Source organism: Corvus cornix, chromosome 26 (genome assembly GCF_000738735.6).
Source record: "Corvus cornix cornix isolate S_Up_H32 chromosome 26, ASM73873v5, whole genome shotgun sequence".
Classification (NCBI taxonomy): Eukaryota; Metazoa; Chordata; class Aves; order Passeriformes; family Corvidae; genus Corvus; species Corvus cornix.
In genome coordinates this window covers 6168221-6186411 of record NC_046354.1, presented here as the reverse complement: position 1 = coordinate 6186411, position 18191 = coordinate 6168221, and the positions used below count along the sequence as shown (strand labels likewise).

At 57.4% G+C, this 18191-nt stretch overlaps 2 protein-coding genes across 10 annotated transcripts; one reads left to right on the top strand and one right to left on the bottom strand.

The window, feature by feature from the left end:
- The first annotated feature begins 22 nt into the window (after nt 1–22).
- LOC104692465 (alpha-1,6-mannosyl-glycoprotein 4-beta-N-acetylglucosaminyltransferase-like) lies at nt 23–10362 on the top strand. Of its 7 annotated transcripts, none has more exons than XM_019288992.2 (5): nt 23–824; nt 3573–3681; nt 7282–7411; nt 7710–7857; nt 8830–10362. In XM_019288992.2, exons 1-5 carry the CDS (start codon nt 815–817, stop codon nt 9969–9971), a joined length of 1539 nt encoding a protein of 512 aa, XP_019144537.1. In that variant the 5' UTR covers nt 23–814; the 3' UTR covers nt 9972–10362. The 7 variants fall into 7 exon arrangements, with proteins under 7 accessions (XP_019144537.1, XP_039421184.1, XP_010402826.1 ...); XM_039565250.1 differs by lacking the exon at nt 3573–3681 and adding an exon at nt 2303–3344; XM_019288997.2 differs by lacking the exon at nt 23–824 and adding an exon at nt 2319–2384.
- An 896-nt stretch (nt 10363–11258) lies between these two features.
- Nucleotides 11259–17839, bottom strand: TMEM9 (transmembrane protein 9). Of its 3 annotated transcripts, none has more exons than XM_039565255.1 (6): nt 17794–17839; nt 15325–15426; nt 15137–15228; nt 14589–14697; nt 13638–13769; nt 11259–12337 (listed from the first exon to the last, which is right to left on the bottom strand). In XM_039565255.1, exons 2-6 carry the CDS (start codon nt 15415–15417, stop codon nt 12188–12190), a joined length of 576 nt encoding a protein of 191 aa, XP_039421189.1. In that variant the 5' UTR covers nt 15418–15426; nt 17794–17839; the 3' UTR covers nt 11259–12187. The 3 variants fall into 3 exon arrangements, with proteins under 3 accessions (XP_039421189.1, XP_039421190.1, XP_039421191.1); XM_039565256.1 differs by having other exon boundaries at nt 15325–15466; nt 17794–17826; XM_039565257.1 differs by lacking the exon at nt 17794–17839 and adding an exon at nt 15820–17619.
- Nucleotides 17840–18191: the final 352 nt, after the last annotated feature.

Here is an 18191-nt window from a genome sequence, read left to right as displayed (position 1 = left end):
TTTTTGCTTTCCAGGAACAATTTACAAACAAAATCCATGTTTGTTTTACTGCAGCAGGATTGTGTTCATGCACGGTGTGATATTTCAGTGTCTGAGAAGCAGTGAGCAAGACAGCAGCAATCAACAATAATCTTAATTCCCAGCCCAGCAGATCCGAGTTTAAGGAAAGAAAAAGGCATAAATGATCAAGCAAAGGAATTACTTCAAAGAGTTGTAAGGCAAAAGTCTCACTTGAATGTAAAGGTACTCAAGTTCTCACACTGGTGTTTGTCTTTGAAAAGGAGATCTAAACTTCTAAAACCAGAAGGTGCTTTTCAGAGAACATAGGGAGGGAGAGGAGCTGGAGGGGATAAACTAAAATAACTGAAGCAGCGATGAAGGACTCAACTCTGTGTCTTTTCTAAGAGCAGTGTGGAAATCTTTCCTGTTGAAACCCCCCAAGCAACCACAGATCTCACTTTTGACTAAACAATTGATTTCTGTGAGGAAGAAGCAGCCCTGAAACTTCCTGTGGCTCTGGGCTGACTGAGAAGTGAGGGGTGCAGGGGCTGGGCCTGTCAGGAGTGTGGTCTGACCGGAATGAACCTGGCTGGAGGTTTAATGGAACACGTGGCTCCCTGGGGAGGTGCAGAGGAGGTGCTGCATGGCAGGGCAGCAGCTGTGCAGATACAGACCCTGGACTGAGCTTTGTTGCCTATCAGATACCAGCTCCTCAGTCCTACTGCACATCACATCTGGTCCCAAGCAGGAGGAACAGCACTTGTCCGTGTGGAATGTTCAGTGAAGCTCTTCCACCACTGCTGAACTTCTGTTGATGCCAGCAGGTAAGTTTTGAAGTTAAATTGGTTTAGTAGAGATACAGAGCAAGAAAAATGTGCTGTCCCTGTGATCCTGGGACTGCCATGACAGCAGAGCCTGGGCTGTGTTGTGGTTGTGGTGCAGGAAAGGCAGGGTTGGGCCTGGAGCTGTGTGTGAGGGCTGCAGGGGCTCCATCCCGAAGGAAGCTGCTTCAGGGCAGTGGGGGACGACAATCTTCCTTCTGCTGTGGGGTTAAACACCACTGAACTCGGGGACAGGTGGTGAAGGTCAGGCAGTGAAGCATGGTCAGGCTGCAGTTTCCTGTTTTCTCAGAGAGAGGTGGCTGCTTTCTCAGAGCCTGGTTCCGACTGAACTTCGGGCTGTTTCCTGCTACACTCCCTGAAAGCTCCCTCTTGCAGGATGATGCCAGGGCTATGTGCCTGGCGGTTGCTGCTTACGCAGGGTCTGGAGGGTGGGAGCAGAGGGGTTTGGTTCCTGGTGCAGGCTGATGGCAGGAGCATGGAGCAGGCTGGTGTCTGTGTGAGGCTGTGCCCTTACCTGCGGGGAGCTGCTCTGGCTGGGAACGGCAGCCTGGGCCCTGCTCTGGCTCCTGTGCAGAGCTACAGGACAGCTCCTAGCGTTGTGTGTTCCTGCCATCTGGCAAAGCAGGAATCCCTTCTGATCAGGCATATGGCAATTCCAGGGGGCAGAGGTGCTTGGCAGCTCCCAGAATTCCCTGACTGATCCCGGGTGGTGCAGCTGGAGTGGGCGGAGGGGCGGCACAGGCTGTGGCAGCAGGAAGCACATGGATGGGATGTTTCCTGCTACCAACAGACTTGCTGGATTCAAATATGGATATTTAGATACAGCCAGATGCCCCTAAGCCAGAGGTGCCCCTCCCAGGCCAGGCCTTTTCTAGGCTGAAATGTATAAAATGTACAATTCTCAGTCTTTTCCTTTACAAAGCTCCCGGTGATCCCAGTGCTAGAGCTGGGATCAGCAGTGCTGGCAGGGACTGGGGACCTGTTTTGATCCATGTGGGGAGGCTGGGGAGTGGCAGAGATGCTGTGGAGGGGGGACTCTGCCTCTGTGTAGAGCTGCAGCTGCAGGTGTTCCCCTTGGTCCTTACCCAGAGCACCAGACCCTGAACCCTGTGCTGAGGTTTGCTGAGGGAGGGTGACACCAGAGCTCAGCCCCGAGCAGGGGATTTCCACCTTGGCCCCCAAGCCCAGCCTCTCTTGAAGCCTGATTGCTAAAAAAGTCCTCTTCGGTGTCCTCCAGGGTGGGATGTAGTGAGTGCACCAGCAGGAGTGGCCGTGGTTTGATGTCACCCGTTTCTGTAGGACACGGCTCAGACGGTGGGAATGGAGCCCCAGATCAGCATCACGGTGGCTCTCCCTGTGCTCTCCCTGCTGTGTGAGGCCCCATTCTACCTCTGCTTTGTCCTGCTCCTGAATAATGGAAGGGCTGTAAACAGATCCTGCCTGGCTCTCTGGTTTCCTAGGGGAGACAGGAAGGCTTGGCCACCACCCTCACCCTCCTCCTGTCCTTGTCAGGAATCCGGTGTCCAACAGGAGCTGACCTGGGTAAGGTGAGGCTTGGGGAAGGGGGCTGGGCCCTGCTGTGGCCCTTGTGCCTGTCCTACTCCAGTCCTCTGCTCTGGCCTCAACTGGGGGAACTGGTCCTCCCCGGCCCCCTGAGCTGGGTGTGCCTGTGCAGCCACGGGCCACTCTCAGAGCAGCCTTTGCACTTGGGGCTTCTCTTTCTTCTTCAGCTTATTCCAAAAGCAAGCAAAAATGTGCCTTTTAGCCTCATTTCAGCCACCTCCCTGTTTCCCATGGTCAAATACTTCGGTGAGCAGAGTGTGTTTGGGTTTGGAGCCAGAGGGAGGTTTGAGAGCAGCTACAGCTGCCAGGCCCTGCTTGGTTCCTGGGCACTGGGACTCTGCCGTGGCCCTCACAGGGCGCAGGTGGAAGGACCTTTTTCCAGCACCCCAAACACCATTTGGGACTTGCTCCATAGCACGAGGGGATGGCTGGATGAACTGGGTCGGGCTGGGCTTGTGGCACCTGCTTTGAGAGCAAGAGGACCCAGGATGTTTGCCTGGGCACCAGGAGCTGTGTCCTGGCTGTGGATTCCTTTCCTGCTCCAGGCATGCTCATGGATGTGCCTGGAGAGGATCAAATCCTGCCCTAGCACTGCACCCTGAAGCAGCCTGTGGGGACCAATGGGGGATTTGGTGGCTCTGCTGCTCCCCTGGGCAGTGCTGGCTGTTCCTATGGCAGGGCTGTTGCACCCTGAGCGTTGGGGACCCAGGGCTGTGCTGGGTGTCACAGCCCTCCCCCTCTTCCTTTCTGTGGGGGCAGGAAGGACCAGGTTTCCTTCGTGTGCAGGTCAGGGGCAGCTGTGGTGAGAAAAGCCCTCCCCCTCCTGCTGCTGCCGCTGAGCCCCATGGTCCTTCCCACCCTGGGCCACTGAGCTGCAAAGCTCTGCTGGGCTGCACCCGGCTCCCTTGGCCCTCCTGGTGTCCTCCAGCCCCTGCCCAGGTAGGAATTCCAGACTGTCTCTGCTCCAGTGCAGGTGGGGTGTCCCCACTGAGCCCCTGGGACCCCAGTGGGACAGAGCCACTGCCATCCCACCATAGGAATGTAAGGATTTGAAACCAAACAGTGTAGGAAAAACGAAAGCCAGCAGATCCGGGAGCCTGGGGACGTCTCTTCCTCCTGCCCAGCACCATCACCTGCTTCCTGCCCTGTCTTATCTCTCTCTCACAGAGGTGTCCCAGGCTCCATGTGCTCCCAAGGGGAGCAGCCGGGGCTGGAGGTCGTCACAGGGGATTTGTAGAAGACAGAGCCTGGCAAGAGATGTGAGGCCTTCCTGGAGGTAGGAGAGGTCCAGGCAGCAAGGAGAGAAGGGAAGTGGGATCCACGCTTCTGTGTGAATAAATTGGGTGGAATGGAGGGGAAGGGAAGGGGCTTCCTCTCCATTGGGATGCTGTGGGTGAGTTGCCATGTGGGAAGGAGCTGGTCTGGTTGGGAGCTGGGGACAAGCGATGCCATTGGTGGCTCGTAGGTGCTCCAGAGCCATGTTCCTACTCTGGGTCTGAAGGAGGGAAGCAGTGGGAGAAAAGGCTTGGAGGGCGGAGGAGCTGGGAACAAACCGGGCCATGGAAGGGCCCCATGTGGCCCACATTGGTTCACTGGGATTAGAAGGGGCTTCATTCCCAGCCCAGCTGCGATGCCCAATGCTCCAGTGAGGAGCTGGAGTGTGTGGGGAAGCCGTGGTGTCCTGGGGTACATCCTGGGTGGGATCCAGGTTCTGCCCTGGCCTGGGGTGCCAGGGGTGCCATTCTGGCTCTGCAGCCCCAGAGGCTTTTGCCACCTCAGCACAAGAGCTGGAAAATAAATGGGCAAAAAGGCTGTGCCAGCTCCATGTCACCAGCTCCTGGCTCGGTGAAGGGGCAGGTTCGTGCCAGAGTCTGGGATGCTGGGGCTTGGCAAGAGCCCCCAGTGGGGGTTGGTGCTGCCCGGGGGACTGGAGCTGCCAGCGGGGATGGGCTGGGTGGCACACAGCCGGTGCCGTCCTGGGATGCCCGTCCGTGAGGCTGCCGCAGTTCCCGCGGTGGGCTGGGGGCCCGTGGCCCGTCCCACGGGGGTTCCCGCCGGCCTGGCCGGTTCCCCGAGGCTCCTGGGGCAGAAGGTCGCCGCTGGACGCTCCTCCTCTGCGGGAGGCAGGCAAGGACTCGGGGTGGGGCTTTGTCGAGCGAGAATCCAGAATCCGGCCAGCCCGGGGAAGTTGCCAGGGCCGAGCACCCCGGAGAGGCGAGGCTGCCGCCCACCCGTGAGTCTCTGCCCTCGGCGGGCGCGTCCAGAGCGGGGCTGGCCAGGAGCCATCTCCTGCTGCCGCGGGGAGGGGTGCCTGGGGAGCCGGGGGTGAGGGCAGGGGGCTGGGCTGGGGGTCCCCCGGCTGTCAGGGGTGGGGACAGGATCGGTGTAAGTGTCCCCTTGCCAAGCTCCTTGCAGGGACCCCCCTGTGCTGTGGGACACCTGGGCTGACCGAAAGCTTTGGCTCCCGGAGCCCTGCGCTACTGGAACAGGGCATTTCCCCTCCTTCGTCCCCGTGGGACAGCCCCTGGAGCAGAGACACCCATGGACGGTGGGGCCAGACCCTGGGCTGGCTCCCAGGGGGCCCAGGAGCCCTCATCCCACACAGCCCCGAATGGCCACAATTTGCCCATGGGGGACGTTGTGCTGCCACAATTTCCAGTGTTCCCCACCCATTTCTGGTGCTGGGTTCCACCCCACCCCTCTCCATCCCGGGGACCCCCAGGGCGGGGCCCTGAGCTGTGCCGCAGGAGAGCTGGTGTTTACCCCGCTGGGTGACACAGCCTTTGTCCGTGCCTCAGTTTCCCCCAGCGTGGAAGAGCACTCCTGGCAGTGGGAAGGAGCCCTGGCTGTTCCCCCCTTCTTGTGCAACCAGCCCTGCTCTCCCCAGTGCCGGCGGAAGCAGCTGGAGCTGCCTGCACGCTGGGAGCTTCCTCGGAGCCTCGTGGGACTGAGGCTGGGAATGGATTGTTCCTTCCTTCTGCCCTGGACTGAGGCTGGGGAGGAGTCTGGCTCCAAGCAAGTGGCTCTCAGCTCCTCCTGGCCAATGTCCCCACAGCGGGGTGGTTTTTGGGGACATCTGCAGTGGGGTGCTGAGCTGTGGGGAAGGTGCATGAGGTGCTGGAGAAGAGCGTAGGGACAGGGATACTCTGCGGAGGCACCTTCAGCTGGAGCAGGAGCTCGCTGCACCCCTGGTTGTGCCCACTTACCTGGGGTTGCTTTGTTCCTCCACAGAGGCAGAAATCCAGAGGCCAGTTAGGGGGCTTATTATGGGGCTGCGCTTCCTTCTGTTCTGTGCCTGTGATCCCTGTTCCCCATGGGCTCCCTGCTCCTTGGGTGAAGCTGCTGCCTTGTGAGAGCTGCGGGTGCTGAGCAGCATCTTGTTTTCCATGCAGGGTGGGCCGCTGGCAGCCAGACATTCCCCAGCAGCCAGAAAAACCTTTGGCCACCCAGAGTGGCCAAATGCCCAGCCTGGTATGTGGCCAAGCCTCGCCCTTCCCAGCTCACCCTGTGGCCCTGGCTACAGATCCTGGAGGTCCAGGCTTGGAAATCCAACTCCAGGGTGGCGTCAGGGTGTGATGTCCCCGTGGCTCGGACGGATCCCTAATGCTGCTCCCCCCTGAGGTGGTGAGGTCCCCATGTCTCCAGAGCTGTAAGGGGTGGGGAGGCCCCACTCTCTGCTGGGACCTGGACAGAGATTTTGAGCAGCTGCAGGAGCTTGTTGTCCCTGCCGGGGGTCAGTCCTGCCCCGCCTGGGAGCGCGGCTCTCTGGCTCCAAGTGTTTACCTCCAAGGAACGAGCCGTGTCCCTGGGCGGGGTCAGCGCTCCAAGGACGGAGTGGCTGCGGATCGGGGGCACCTGCTCGGCGCCAGCCTCTTGAGGAGCTGACAACCCCTCCAAAGGACTCCTGGGCACAAAAACTGGAGGGTTCTCCTTAAAATAAGCCCAGCACACGCTCCAGGGCAGCGGCCCTAGAGGTGCTGTGCTCCCATCTGTGTCTGGGGCCCGTGGGTGGGCTCAGAGCATCCCTTTCACGGCGGTGGATGGGGCAGTCCTGGGAGGCCCAGCCTTCGTTTGGGAAGGCTTAGGAGGGTTTTTCCTCCACGTTTGCATTCAAAGCTGCTTTGACCAAGCCAAGCCAAGGCACTGTGAGCAGTTTGGATGGGGCCCCGGGTGTTTGCCCTGTCAGGCTGGGCACTCGCCTGGACTCAGCTGCTCCTATTCCAGGGCAGCACTGTCATATTTATAATGGAAAAAACCCCAGGCAAACATAGGAGCCTTTTAGCCTCCTGCCACACCTCTGCTAGTAAAGGTGAAATATCTCAAGAGCACTGCAACTTCCTTGAAAATGACACTGTCCCCTCAGGGACGCCTTTCTTGCCTATCAAGCAGACGATGGGGCTGGGACAGGGCAAGCTGGTGCCTGCCTGGAGGAAGGTGGGGAGCACCTCACAGTGCTGGAAGAGCAGCCTGAGCCCATTTGAGACTTGAGTGTTTCCCAGGGCTTGGTGCCAAGTCCTGGGGTGTTGGTAACTGGTCCTGGGATGTTCCCACAACCCAAAAGCCTTTCCTGAGGCACTGTGACCTGCATTTCTTTTGCCCCCGGCTCTGGGGTGCTCCTTGGGGTGTCCCAGGGCAGCCAAGGTGTCCTGGGGCTGGTTTGGGGGGATTTTGTACCTGGCTGATTTTGTCCTGGTCAGATTGGGGTCTCCCTGCCCCTGCCTGCCCAAACGGGACAGTGCACAAGTGTCCCTGATGCCCCATGGCTGCCCCTGGGTGTGCACCCATGCTTGGGGCAGGGGGGCAGTCCCAGGGGTGTATCCAGGTGCTATCCCAATGTCCCATCCAGGCAGTGCCCTGACATGTCCCCTCTCCCCAGGCTTCAGCCAGCGGGGGCCATGCGATGCTCCCTGAAACGCTCCCTCATGGCTCTGCTCACTGCCTCCTTCCTCCTCCTCCTCCTCCTCCTCCTCCATGGGGGCAGCTGGCAGGAACAGGATCCCCTGGAGGTGAGTCCCCAGCCAGTGATGTCCCACTGGAGAGGCCACTGGAGCATCCTCTATCCCTTCCTGCCCCACATGGACCCTGACCTCAGCTCTGGTCTCTTCCCTGCCCCATGTCACCCCCAACCCCCAGCTCTGCCTTCTCCTCTCCCTGGGGGTACCCTGGGCAGCTGGACCCCCCTGAACCCAGGAGTTGGGAGGGCAGGACAGGGACTCCCATTTGCTTCTGGGTGCCCCTGTTGTCATCACCCCTTGCTGCATGGTGCTCTGGGGTGTGACCTGGCTTCCTGTGGCTCCCATGCAGGTGGAGCTCCGGGGCCTGGCCCCCGACATGATCCTGCAGCTGCTGCAGCCGGAGGGAGCCCAGCGCATCCTCAGGGACACAGCCAAGCGCTCTGCACTCCACAACGTCTCCTACCAGCTCCTCGCTGGCTCCCCAGCTCCCCGAAAAAGTGAGTGGTCCTGGACCCTCTGGGTGTGCACATCTGGGTGTGCACAGCTGCACATCCCAGCATGGACATGCCCTCTCATGTTGGGGCAGGGAGGGGCTGTGTCCAGCCTTTTTGCATGGGGACTTGCCCACAACCTCCTCCAAAACCTCCACAGCCTTCACTGCTTGCTCTGGGATGAAGGAGTTGGAGAAGCTCCACATGCTCCAAGCAGGGTCCAAATTTCTGCACCTTGGGACTGGGGTGACCACAGGTGTTTTGGGCTTCGCAGACCTCTGTGGGGAGGGTTGCTGGGATACCATCTCCCTGGGGTTGAGGTTCCAGTGGAGATGGTGAGCTGGACCACTGGGACAACCCCACCGTGTGGGAGAAGTGGGCCAAGCTCTTGGACAGGGGCACAAGAAGCAATTCCCATGCAAACCCCATGGGAAGGAGCTCAGGGCAACCCTGTGAGGCACGTGAGGCTGAAACCAGCACATGGATGGTGCTGTCCAGACCAGCAGCAAGAGAAGCTGAACCAAGGAGCCACTGCTGGGCCATGGGGAGGGCAGAAGGTGCCTGATCCCCGTGTGGGTGCATCTCCATGGGGTGTGGAGTGGGGAACGCTTCCAGGATGTGCAGCCATACCAATAAGCCATTCCTGCCCTATAGACCCTCTCTGCACTGTTACTTGCCTGCATTTGGCTTTTTTTAAGGTGTTTTTCTGGAATATTTCTTCAGAGGAGCCTCTGCTTCCTCAGCCTGCCTCTTGCTGCCATTTGGGCTAATTTTGGGCCCCTTCTGAGATGCTGGAGGCCTCAGCTTCAGGAAGGACCCACCAGCCTTAGACATGGGGTTACAAACAGCACTGACCCTGTGGGCTGGCCATGGGAAGAGGTTTTTGGAGCCCTCTCATTACATCTTGCAGAGAAGAACATCACCATGGTGATCCCAGGTCACCCCTCTGCCTGTTCATGCCTTTCCCTTGCCTTGCAGGATTCCTGGCAGTGGGACTGGCATCCGTGCAGAGGCCGCGTGGTTTCTACCTCCTGGCCACGCTCCAGTCCCTCTTCAGCCAGTCCACGGAGGAGGAGCTGCAGGAGATGGTGGTGGTGGTGCACCTGGCCGACACCGATCCCAGCTGGAACGTGCGCGTTGCCACCACCATTGCCCAGAAGTTCACTCGCCACATCCTCCTGGGCCGGCTCCTGCTCATTCACGCTCCCCTTGAGTTCTACCCCACCCTGGAAGGCCTCAAGAGGAACTTCAATGACGCGGAGGAGCGGGTGAGGTTCCGCTCCAAGCAGAACGTGGACTACGCCTTCCTGCTCGCCTTTGCTGCCAACCTCTCCTCCTACTACTTGATGATCGAGGACGACGTGTGGAGTGCCAGGTCCTTCCTGACGGCCATCCGCAGGGCACTGGCTTCCCAGGAGAGCTCGAACTGGGCCACCCTCGAGTTCTCCAAGCTGGGCTACATCGGAAAGCTCTACCGCTCCAGTGACCTTCCTCGCCTGGCTCACTTCCTCCTCCTCTTCTACCAGGAAATGCCCTGTGACTGGCTGCTGGTTCACTTTCGCCAACTGCTCGCCCAGAAGGACGTGATTCGCTTCAAGCCATCCCTCTTCCAGCACATGGGCCTCTACTCCTCCTTCCAGGGCACCGTTAACCGGCTGGAGGACGAGGATTTCCAGGCTGATGCCTTGGACCTCCCGGACAACCCGCCAGCATCCCTGTATACCAGCATGTCTATCTTTGAGAACTATGAGCCCCTCAAGGCCTACAGCTCGGCACAGGGGTACTTTTGGGGCAAAGACCCAGCAGCTGGCAGTACCTTTTCCATCGTGTTCCAGCAGCCGGCCCGAGTGAGCCGTGTCCGGGTGCGCACGGGCTCCAAGGAGCGCCCGGGCGATTTCCTGCGTGTAGGGCTGCTGGAGCTGGGCCAGCGCCGGGACCGCAGCCAGCACTGCTCCTTCTACATCCCCGTGGGCTCCTTTGAGAAGGGGATGCTGGAGCAGCGGGGCCTGGAGAGGGTCCTGCCCGGACCCGTGGAGTGTGTGAGGATCCGGGTGACCCAGGACCAGAGTGAGTGGCTCATCATCCAGAGCATCGACATCTGGACCACAGCAGGCACTTGAGCAGGGTGTGGCAGGATGTCAAAGCAGCTGCATTTGTTTCTAAGAGGTCCTTTATTTTTCTCATTCCCTTTTTGGATAAGAAATTAAATTATTGACTCCCACTGCCCCATGTCTGGAGGGATGGGGAACCACTGCTGTGAGCTGTGGATGGGTCTGGGAGGAGGGCCCATCAGAATGTGCCTGCTGGAGGATGCCCCAGTGAGCCAGGGAGGGGGCACAGGAAAGGAAGGGGCTTGGGAATTCCAGGCTGGGCAGTAGAAAACCTTTCCTCCGGGGAGGATGATGTACAGGAGGAAGCTGATCAGCTAATTAACAAACCAAGTAATTAATCAGGCAGTGGCATTTTGTAAGTTTTCTAACTTTTTCCAAAACTCTTTGATTTCTAACTGTATTTTTTCCCCCCCTCTCTGATCCCATTTCCTAGCTGTTCCTGGAGGGGTCAGGGGCAGGTCTGGGTGTGCTGCTCACCAAACCCCTCACCCTGCAGGCTCAGCAGCTTCATGGCAGCAGGAAGCCCCCGCTGGTGCCCGCCCATGTCCCGGTGCCGATGAGGGGCGACGGCCACCAGCTGGACCCATCGGCCCGGCCCCGGCAGCACCTCCCACCAGCGCTGCTTGTTCCCGCCCTCGAAGGGAAAAAATCAGTTCCCAGGGACCACAGCTCGTCTCCATGCGGGATTCACACAGAGAGGGAAGGACAGGCAAGATGGGACTTCTACAAAGGGGAGAAAGGCCCAGAATTGAGCACCAGGGACCAAAGATGGGCCAAGGAAAATGTGACTGGTACAATGTGAAGCTCTGGGTCCTTTCTAGCCTAGTGAGGTGCTGAAGGGTAATTGGGGTACACACATTCCAAAAGCTGCTGTTTGGGTTTGTGTGGCAGGGTCAGCTTCGAGGTCTGGGTGCTCCACTAGCAGCTGCTGGCCCCAGCACACAGGGCAGTGACTGGCATGACTCCCAGTTAGGCTTTTAGCAACCATTTCTCAGCTTCCTACAAAAGAACAATTCCAATCTGCTTGGCTTTCCAATGGGATAGCCCGGAGAAGTTAAGTCACTAACCTGTGCCAAGCAGGACTCTGGTCTGCCCATGTTCCCAGCCTGGCTCTCCTGGAGCAGGACAGTTGCTGTCAGCAGGGAGCAGTGCCAGGGACACTCCTGCAGTGCCATAACCACAGCTCTGGCTTGAGGTGGCGTCAGCTCACCTGCTGGGCACTGGCAGGCAGATGGAGAGCCCCAGACCTGGCATGATGGGATTTTTCCCCTGAAAAAAAGCCATCCAGGTAGTAGATATTTGTTTGCATTTTATATGGAGGTACCTCCCCAACATTCCAAATGTTCTCAGTGGAATCAATGTACACATGGCAGAACCACTCCAGCTTCCACCACACAGCCCAAATCCGGTCAGAGCTCTTGGAGTGTTCTGAGTGGCACAACTGTCCCCTTCCCAGGGCCCTGACAGGTGTTTCCAGTGCTCCAGGAGAGCCTTTGCCCCAGTTCTCTTGGACACAAATGCTGCTGCCCACCCTGGGAGAGCACCAAGGGTCACCAGTGTGGGTACAAATGGAAAGGTTTCACACCAGCAGGTTTTTATCCACTGGTAAAGCACAAAAAGATAGAAACATAAATCAGCCTTTTACCTGTTGGACTCTTACTGGTGTAGGTACTAACAGGTTTTGTGATAGTCACCTGCCCAGAAACAAGCGGGAGTCTCAGTTACACTGGTGTAAATCTGGACAGACTCCAGAGGTATGGAAATCTCTCCATTTACATCAGAATAAGTGGAAGCAGCAGTGCCCACTGGCAGAAACCCCCTCCCCTTTGTTCCTGTGCTGCACATGTAGCTCAGCACCACAATGCCCAGGGAGCATCAGTGCATACTGGAGGAGGAGTGGGTGGCTGCTGCATCCTGAAGAAACATCACATAATTTATCCCACATCAAAATTCTCCCACTATTTTTATCCCAGGAAGACTCAGCCAGCTCCCAGCCCTCTGTTCCCAGCCCCTGTCCCTGCTGGGGGTGGGCTGACGGAGCCCCGTGTCCAGCCGAGCTCCACACGGCAGCCAATAGCCCAGGGGCCAGCACGGCCGGGCAGGGGAAGGGCAGGGGACGGGACCAGAGAAGCCTTTGGGGCTCCCTCTGGAGATGGTGAATCAGGGAGGGCTGGAGGTTCCGTTCCAACACCAGGGTGTCCCGATGCGGCAGAGCCCAGCAGGGCCTAGCTCAGCATCTTGTGCCGGTCGAACACCGTCTTCCTCTGCTCCTGCACCTGCCGCTTCCAGCGCTGCTGCGCCCCCTCCACCCGCTCCAGCACCGTGTTGGCCCTGGCGCCAGCCGGGGTGGGCACTGCAGCCAGGGAGCGAGTGTCCTGCAAGGAAAGGAATGGGGCTGGAGACCAGGCCGTGCCCAGCCCCAGCACAGAGGGAGGCAGCTGACTTGGGGAGAAACTGCACCTGAAAGAGCAATTCAAGGTTTGAGTTGTTCTGATGAAGAACCTCCTTTTCAGAGCTCCTCAACACCAGCCCCCAAGTCCTTGCTCTTGGGGATCACCCATGACTCCATATAAAAGTCCCCAGGAGAGGAACTGCACTAAGTGTAGAGCTCTGCTGGAAATCCACTCCTGGAGTCTGCAAGGAGCCACAGTGCTGAAGTGAACCACATCCCCCTGCTAAAACCAGGCTGACGATGGGTGGAGATCCATCATGGCACAGGAGCAAGGCCTATCCCAGAGGATTTACAGTCCAGCATACTGGAGTGAGATAAACCTCACCTAACACCAGGCATTTACCATGTGCACCTGGATCTGGATCTGCATTATTGCTGCAGAGCAGGGTGCAAACCCACGACTTAGGGATACAATTCATCTCCTCTGGCAGGACCTCCTTTTTCAGCAGAGGGAGGCAATGGATTGGACTGTGAACACTGGAGCAGCTGCTCCTCACATCAGAGTATGAAAGAATTGAGCCAAATAGTTTATACTCACAACAAAGTACAAACAGGACAGTCCAACCCAGTGCTGCAAGTGCATGAATTTTATGCAGCAAGAAATATGTCCTCCCCAAAAACTGGTGTGTGACAAAGAGAGAAAGAGGGAGAGAGGGGCTCGCTCTTTGCTGCTGGGTCCCAATCATTTGCCCATGATTTGTATGCCAGTGTCCCACAAAAAGATGGGGTCTGAATGGAATTGCAGTCTGGGAGAAGCACAAGGAACAACAGCCTGGATACAACTCAGGGCCCAGCCCCAGAGCAGGATCAAAGAGCACCTCAGAGACTGGTGTTTTAAGTGTCTAGAAGATGTTTTGGCCAACACTGAAGCTCATCCTTTCTTGGAAGCTCAGCACCACAAAACTCCACCTGGAACACTGCACAAACAGGATCTGTTTGACTTTTGGTTCCCTCTAGATGGACAAACCAAATTCAGGCCAGTTGGTACAAAGCCCCCTCAGCCTCTGAGGGCAGGGCTTGCCTTGGGCTCATTACACAGAACTTCAAATATTCCTTGTGATTCTGCATGACCTGCAGAGATCTGAGTCTAAATGTTCACCTGTATAAGTGCCCCCAAAGCAGTAGTGCTGGTCCCTCACTGGATCAGGGGACACAAGCAGGAGGTCACTGTTTTCCTGTCCCCCATTCTCCTGCCCCCCTGTCTGCACCCCCTGCCCCCTCACCTCGCTGTCCTCCTCATTGTGCAGGGGCTGGGTGTAGGGGTCTGGCTTGCGGATCAGGGGGTCCACGAGCACCAGGAACGCCATGTACAGCAGCAGGGCCCCCACCACTGACAGGTAGATGATGATGATCACCTGCAGTTGAGGACAGCACAGGGGGAAAGGATCAGCAGCGTACGTAAGAAGCACCACAGAGGTCAGGAAGGTCCTTTTCAGCTGCCTCTGATGTGTGATCTCTTGTTCTCATTTTGCTCACAAGAGTCTCTTGCTCTTGCCAGGAGGCCGAGGTTGTGCCATCACTGCACAAACTGTGCTGATGCTCTCACTGTGCCAACTGAGGGTGTGTTCTGCACATATGGGGCCCTGGTCAGAGATGCTTGGCACTGTCACACGTCCCCAGCAAGAGGAGTGGGCTCCCACACTGCTCCTCACTGCCAGGAGTGCCCCTGGTTCAGACACAGAAATCATAGAAGTCACAGAATCCCTGAATCACTGAGGTTGGAGAAGTGTGACCAGTCCCCACCTTGACACCCCACTCAGAGCACTCAGTGCCACATCCAGTTGTTCCTTAAACACCTCCAGGGACTCCACCACCTCCCTGGGCAGCCCCTTCCAGCGTCCAACACCCTTTTTGTGAAGAAATTCTTCCTAATGTCCAACCTAAACCTCCCCATGTGCAGCTTAAGACCATGTCCTCTTGTCCTATCACTGGCTGCCTGGGAGAAGAGGCCAACCCCCACCTGGCTACAGCCTCCTTTCAGAGAGTTGTAGAGTGAGCCCCTGGCACTGCCACCATGTACTTGCTGTGACAGTTTTCTCTTTCTGGGCTCTTCTCCAGGAACCTACCAGTGTGGCAGTGCCTGGGCTGCTGTGGCATGGCAGGGAGCAGGGCACAAGCAGTGACTGCAGTTCCCCTGGGCTGGTGTGGCACAGCAGGGGACTGAGCTCAGGTACCTTGATGGTGGTGGTGCTGCGCTCCTCGTACTTGCACTCGCAGAGCAGGCAATAGGCCTCCACATCATTCCCAGGCACTGGCATGGGCTCCACCACGTGCAGGCAGTTGCTGCAGCACAAACAAACCACAATCAGCAGCAGCACGAGGTGAAACCAGCGCTCTGTGCAAAGACACTGGGGTGACTTTGTCTGTGTCCCAGCTTTCCTGTCAGGCTGATAACACTGATCTGGTGTTAAGAGCTCCCCTCACAGCCTAGCTGGCCCAAAGTCCCTGGGGTAGACTGTCCCAGCACCTTTTGCAGGGATCCAGTCCAGGTGGAAGGGATTGGAGGGCACACCCTACATCTGCCAAGAGCAGTGGGTCAACATATCATCCCAGATTCCTCAATTTCTGTTTAACACATGCCCCTGGCCTGGGCTGAACATCACACACCAAAGCAGCTCCCTCTGCAAACATACAAGCAGGGAATCCCTTTCCCAGCACCAGCTGGGAACTCCAGAGCTTGGCTGTCATGGACCGACCCCCGAGGCTGCTCCCAGTCACTCACCAGTCCTTCTGGGACACATTCTTGTTGTAGATGTGCCCGCTGATGTTGCGGTACGGGGGGCAGATGCACTTGCAGCGAATGTCCTCGGAGCTCTGCAGGGCACAGGAGCTATGTGAAGGAGGGGACACAGCTCTGTCCCCTCACACCCCACCTCTGCTGTGCTCCACGCATGGCTCGGTGTCACCCACCTTGCTGGCCTGTGCTGGGGGACACAGGACACAGCCCAGCAGCACCAGCAGCAGCACGGGGCTCGCCGAGTTCCGGGAGCTCTGGGCAAACATCCTGGGAGCCTGAGAGAACAAAACTCACATCCAGGATAGAGCATCTCAGCTGAAAGCAGCCACAACGAGGTAGTCAGAGATTTATTTTGGCCCACTTGCCTCTGTTTTGCCCAGGAAGAAGAAATTTGTTCCTGAATCATGGCTGATGACAGCCAGAAACTCTTGGAAACATTTAACACAGATCCCAAGAACACTCCTGTCAGAAGAGCTTCCACCATGTATAACCACACGTGCAAACTACCCCAATCCTGCAAAAATATTGCTGATTTCCCTACAACTGGACTTGCACAAAACCTCCTGTTCCTCTCTTACTACCCCAGAGCCCAGATACAGATATTTTGGTGCTGACAGTTTTGCTCAGTAAAAGACACAGAACCAGGAAAAGCATGGAGCAAGAGTGACCTAAAGCAGTACACTGGGGCCTTCCTGCTGCAGGGTCATGAATGGTAAATCATTCATCTTCTGACACTTGAAGTCTTGCTGCTGAAGGGAATGATGTATTTTCCTGTCACGAGCTATGGGAAAGGCATGGAATATTCCTAAGTATTTCAAACCAATTCCTAAACCTCCTTTATCCCAAGATACCTGTTCAGTAAATCCTGATTTTAAAATTACTGCAAGCTGGTAGCTTGGTGAATTCATTAATGCCTTTTGCTACATATCAAAGAATGGTTTGGGCTGGAAAGGACCCTAAAGCTCATCTCCTTCCAACCCCCATGTGTGTGGATAAAGTTGTTCCAGAGACGCGTGCTTCCACAAATCCGTTAGGACATGAATTTATTCCCTGTGCCACAAAAGGCAAGTTGGCCTTGGCCAGGCTGGTGTTCACCCTCGGAGAAAAAAGGTGGAGCAGGTGTTGGGGACCTTGGGACAGCACAGAAGAGCTGCTTCAGCAGAGGAAGGGGAAAGGAATTTACACCTTCATTAATCAGCTCCCAGGTAATCCCACAGCTCCCTCCAGGTACTTGTACTCCACCACGTGACCTGATTCCATTGGGATTTAAATCACTGCAATATTCCATCACCCTTTGCTTTATCTTATGTCAGCACCTTAAGTTCACATAATGGATTACAAACACCAAGTTCCTTTCTTCTTTATCTAAATAAAACAGCAGCGACTTCTAACAAACTGCCAGACCTTCAAAATTCGTCCCAGTCCTATCACCTTGTACCAGGACTTATTAAGGTTTTGCACCACAGTTTCAAAAATCTCCGCAAACAATGGTCCTTTCCAGGAAGATTCCCCTGGACATCAGGGGCTCAGATCTTCATCACAGATTTGGGGAACAGGACTGATCTGAGCTGCCCAATGCACGTTCCCCATATTAAGTGGGTCTGGACTTTCGTTTGAATTTTTATCACAACAATAGGGTATGTACCTGGAATTCAGTTTTAGCCTCTCAGCCAAGTTCAAAATATCTGAACAACTCATGAATGTCACTTTTAATAATAGTAGGGGAAAACACATGATCTATTATACCATAAACAAAAACTTGGAACCTGGGCAGAGTTCATGCACCATGAACTGCAGAACACCCTCAGCCACACAAAGGATAATTACGGCATATTTATCTCCAAGTTTGACAGCAAAGGGACATGTGCACACATGCCTTAGAGCTATTTTTTCCAGACCCAGCCCGCACCAGCCATGTGGCCAACAGCAGCTGCATCTGGACCAAAATCCGTCAGCGCAGTAAGCCCAGTGGAGGGTATGTGGCTAAGGTGAAGTTCTCGGGTGCTGTGAGTGAGTGTGGCAGCTCTCAGGATGAAGCCCCACAAAAAAGGCTGCCCAGAGCACAGCTGCACCCACCGTGCTCCTTCTCCCTGAGAGCACCCAATAATCACATCTTTAACCTGCCCATCCCTGGAAGTGTCCAAGGCCAGGCTGCACGGGGCTTGGAGCAGCCTGGTCTCGTGGAAGGTGTCCCTGCCCGTGGCAGGGTTTGGGACTGGATGAGCTTTATGGTCCCTTCCCACCCAAACCATTCTAGGATGATTCTGTGAACATCACCTGGAGCCCTTCTAACACTTCGGCCCGTTTCCCATCGCGGATCTGTGCTCGAACCACCCCCGACACCGACCCGGGCCCAGGGCAGGGCCGGACCCCTCGATTCCCGCCGGAGGTCTGGATGCTCCCTCATCCCTCCAGGGGCTTCCACCTCCCGCTCCCGCCCGGCCTCCCGGGATGCCTCCGGCAGTGCAGGCCGCCGCCGCCCCCCGAGCCCCGGCTCCCGCACAGCCCCGCCCCGGGTGCGGGGAGCGGAGCAGGAGCAGGAGCAGGAGCAGGAGCAGGAGCAGGAGCAGGAGCAGGAGCAGGAGCAGGGCCCGGCCCCCCTCAGGCCCCCCGGCCGTACCTACCCCGTATCTACCCCTTACCTGCCCCTCGCTCCGGCCCGAGCGCGGCCCCGCCCTGCAGGCCCCGCCCCGGCCGTCCCCGCGCGCCCATTGGCTACGGGGCGTGACGCTCAGTGACAGACAGCACCGCTGGCCAATCGGAACGCAGACAGCCCGGCCGGGCGCTGAGGGCGGGCCCGCGTCCCGCAGAGCTGAGGGGACGCCGGTGGCGGTGGCGCTCGCATCCGCCGCGGGAGCGCTCGGGCGGCATCGCCGTAGCCGGCGGCCTTCGGCGGACATGGCCCGGGCAGCTCTCGCCTGGCTCCCCGCGCGGGGCAGTGCTGCTCCGTCCTGGGGCTGAGCCGCGTGATAGTCCCGCTCCTTCTCAGCGCCTTCTCCCCTCACACCTCCGTTCTCCCCTCACGGTCCCACACCCCCTT

Excerpts from the sequence above, each read along its gene's own strand:
- TMEM9 (XM_039565255.1), bottom strand. The coding sequence starts at position 15,417 with ATGTTTGCCCAGAGCTCCCGGAACTCGGCGAGCCCCGTGCTGCTGCTG. Across the intron at positions 15,229-15,324 it reads CCCCAGCACAGGCCAGCAAG|AGCTCCGAGGACATTCGCTG; the intron begins GTGGGTGACACC and ends TGTGCCCTGCAG. Across the intron at positions 14,698-15,136 it reads AATGTGTCCCAGAAGGACTG|CAACTGCCTGCACGTGGTGG; the intron begins GTGAGTGACTGG and ends TTTGTGCTGCAG.
- LOC104692465 (XM_039565252.1), top strand. The coding sequence starts at position 4,351 with ATGGGCTGGGTGGCACACAGCCGGTGCCGTCCTGGGATGCCCGTCCGT. Across the intron at positions 4,639-7,709 it reads GGCGAGGCTGCCGCCCACCC|GTGGAGCTCCGGGGCCTGGC; the intron begins GTGAGTCTCTGC and ends GCTCCCATGCAG. Across the intron at positions 7,858-8,829 it reads CTCCCCAGCTCCCCGAAAAA|GATTCCTGGCAGTGGGACTG; the intron begins GTGAGTGGTCCT and ends CTTGCCTTGCAG.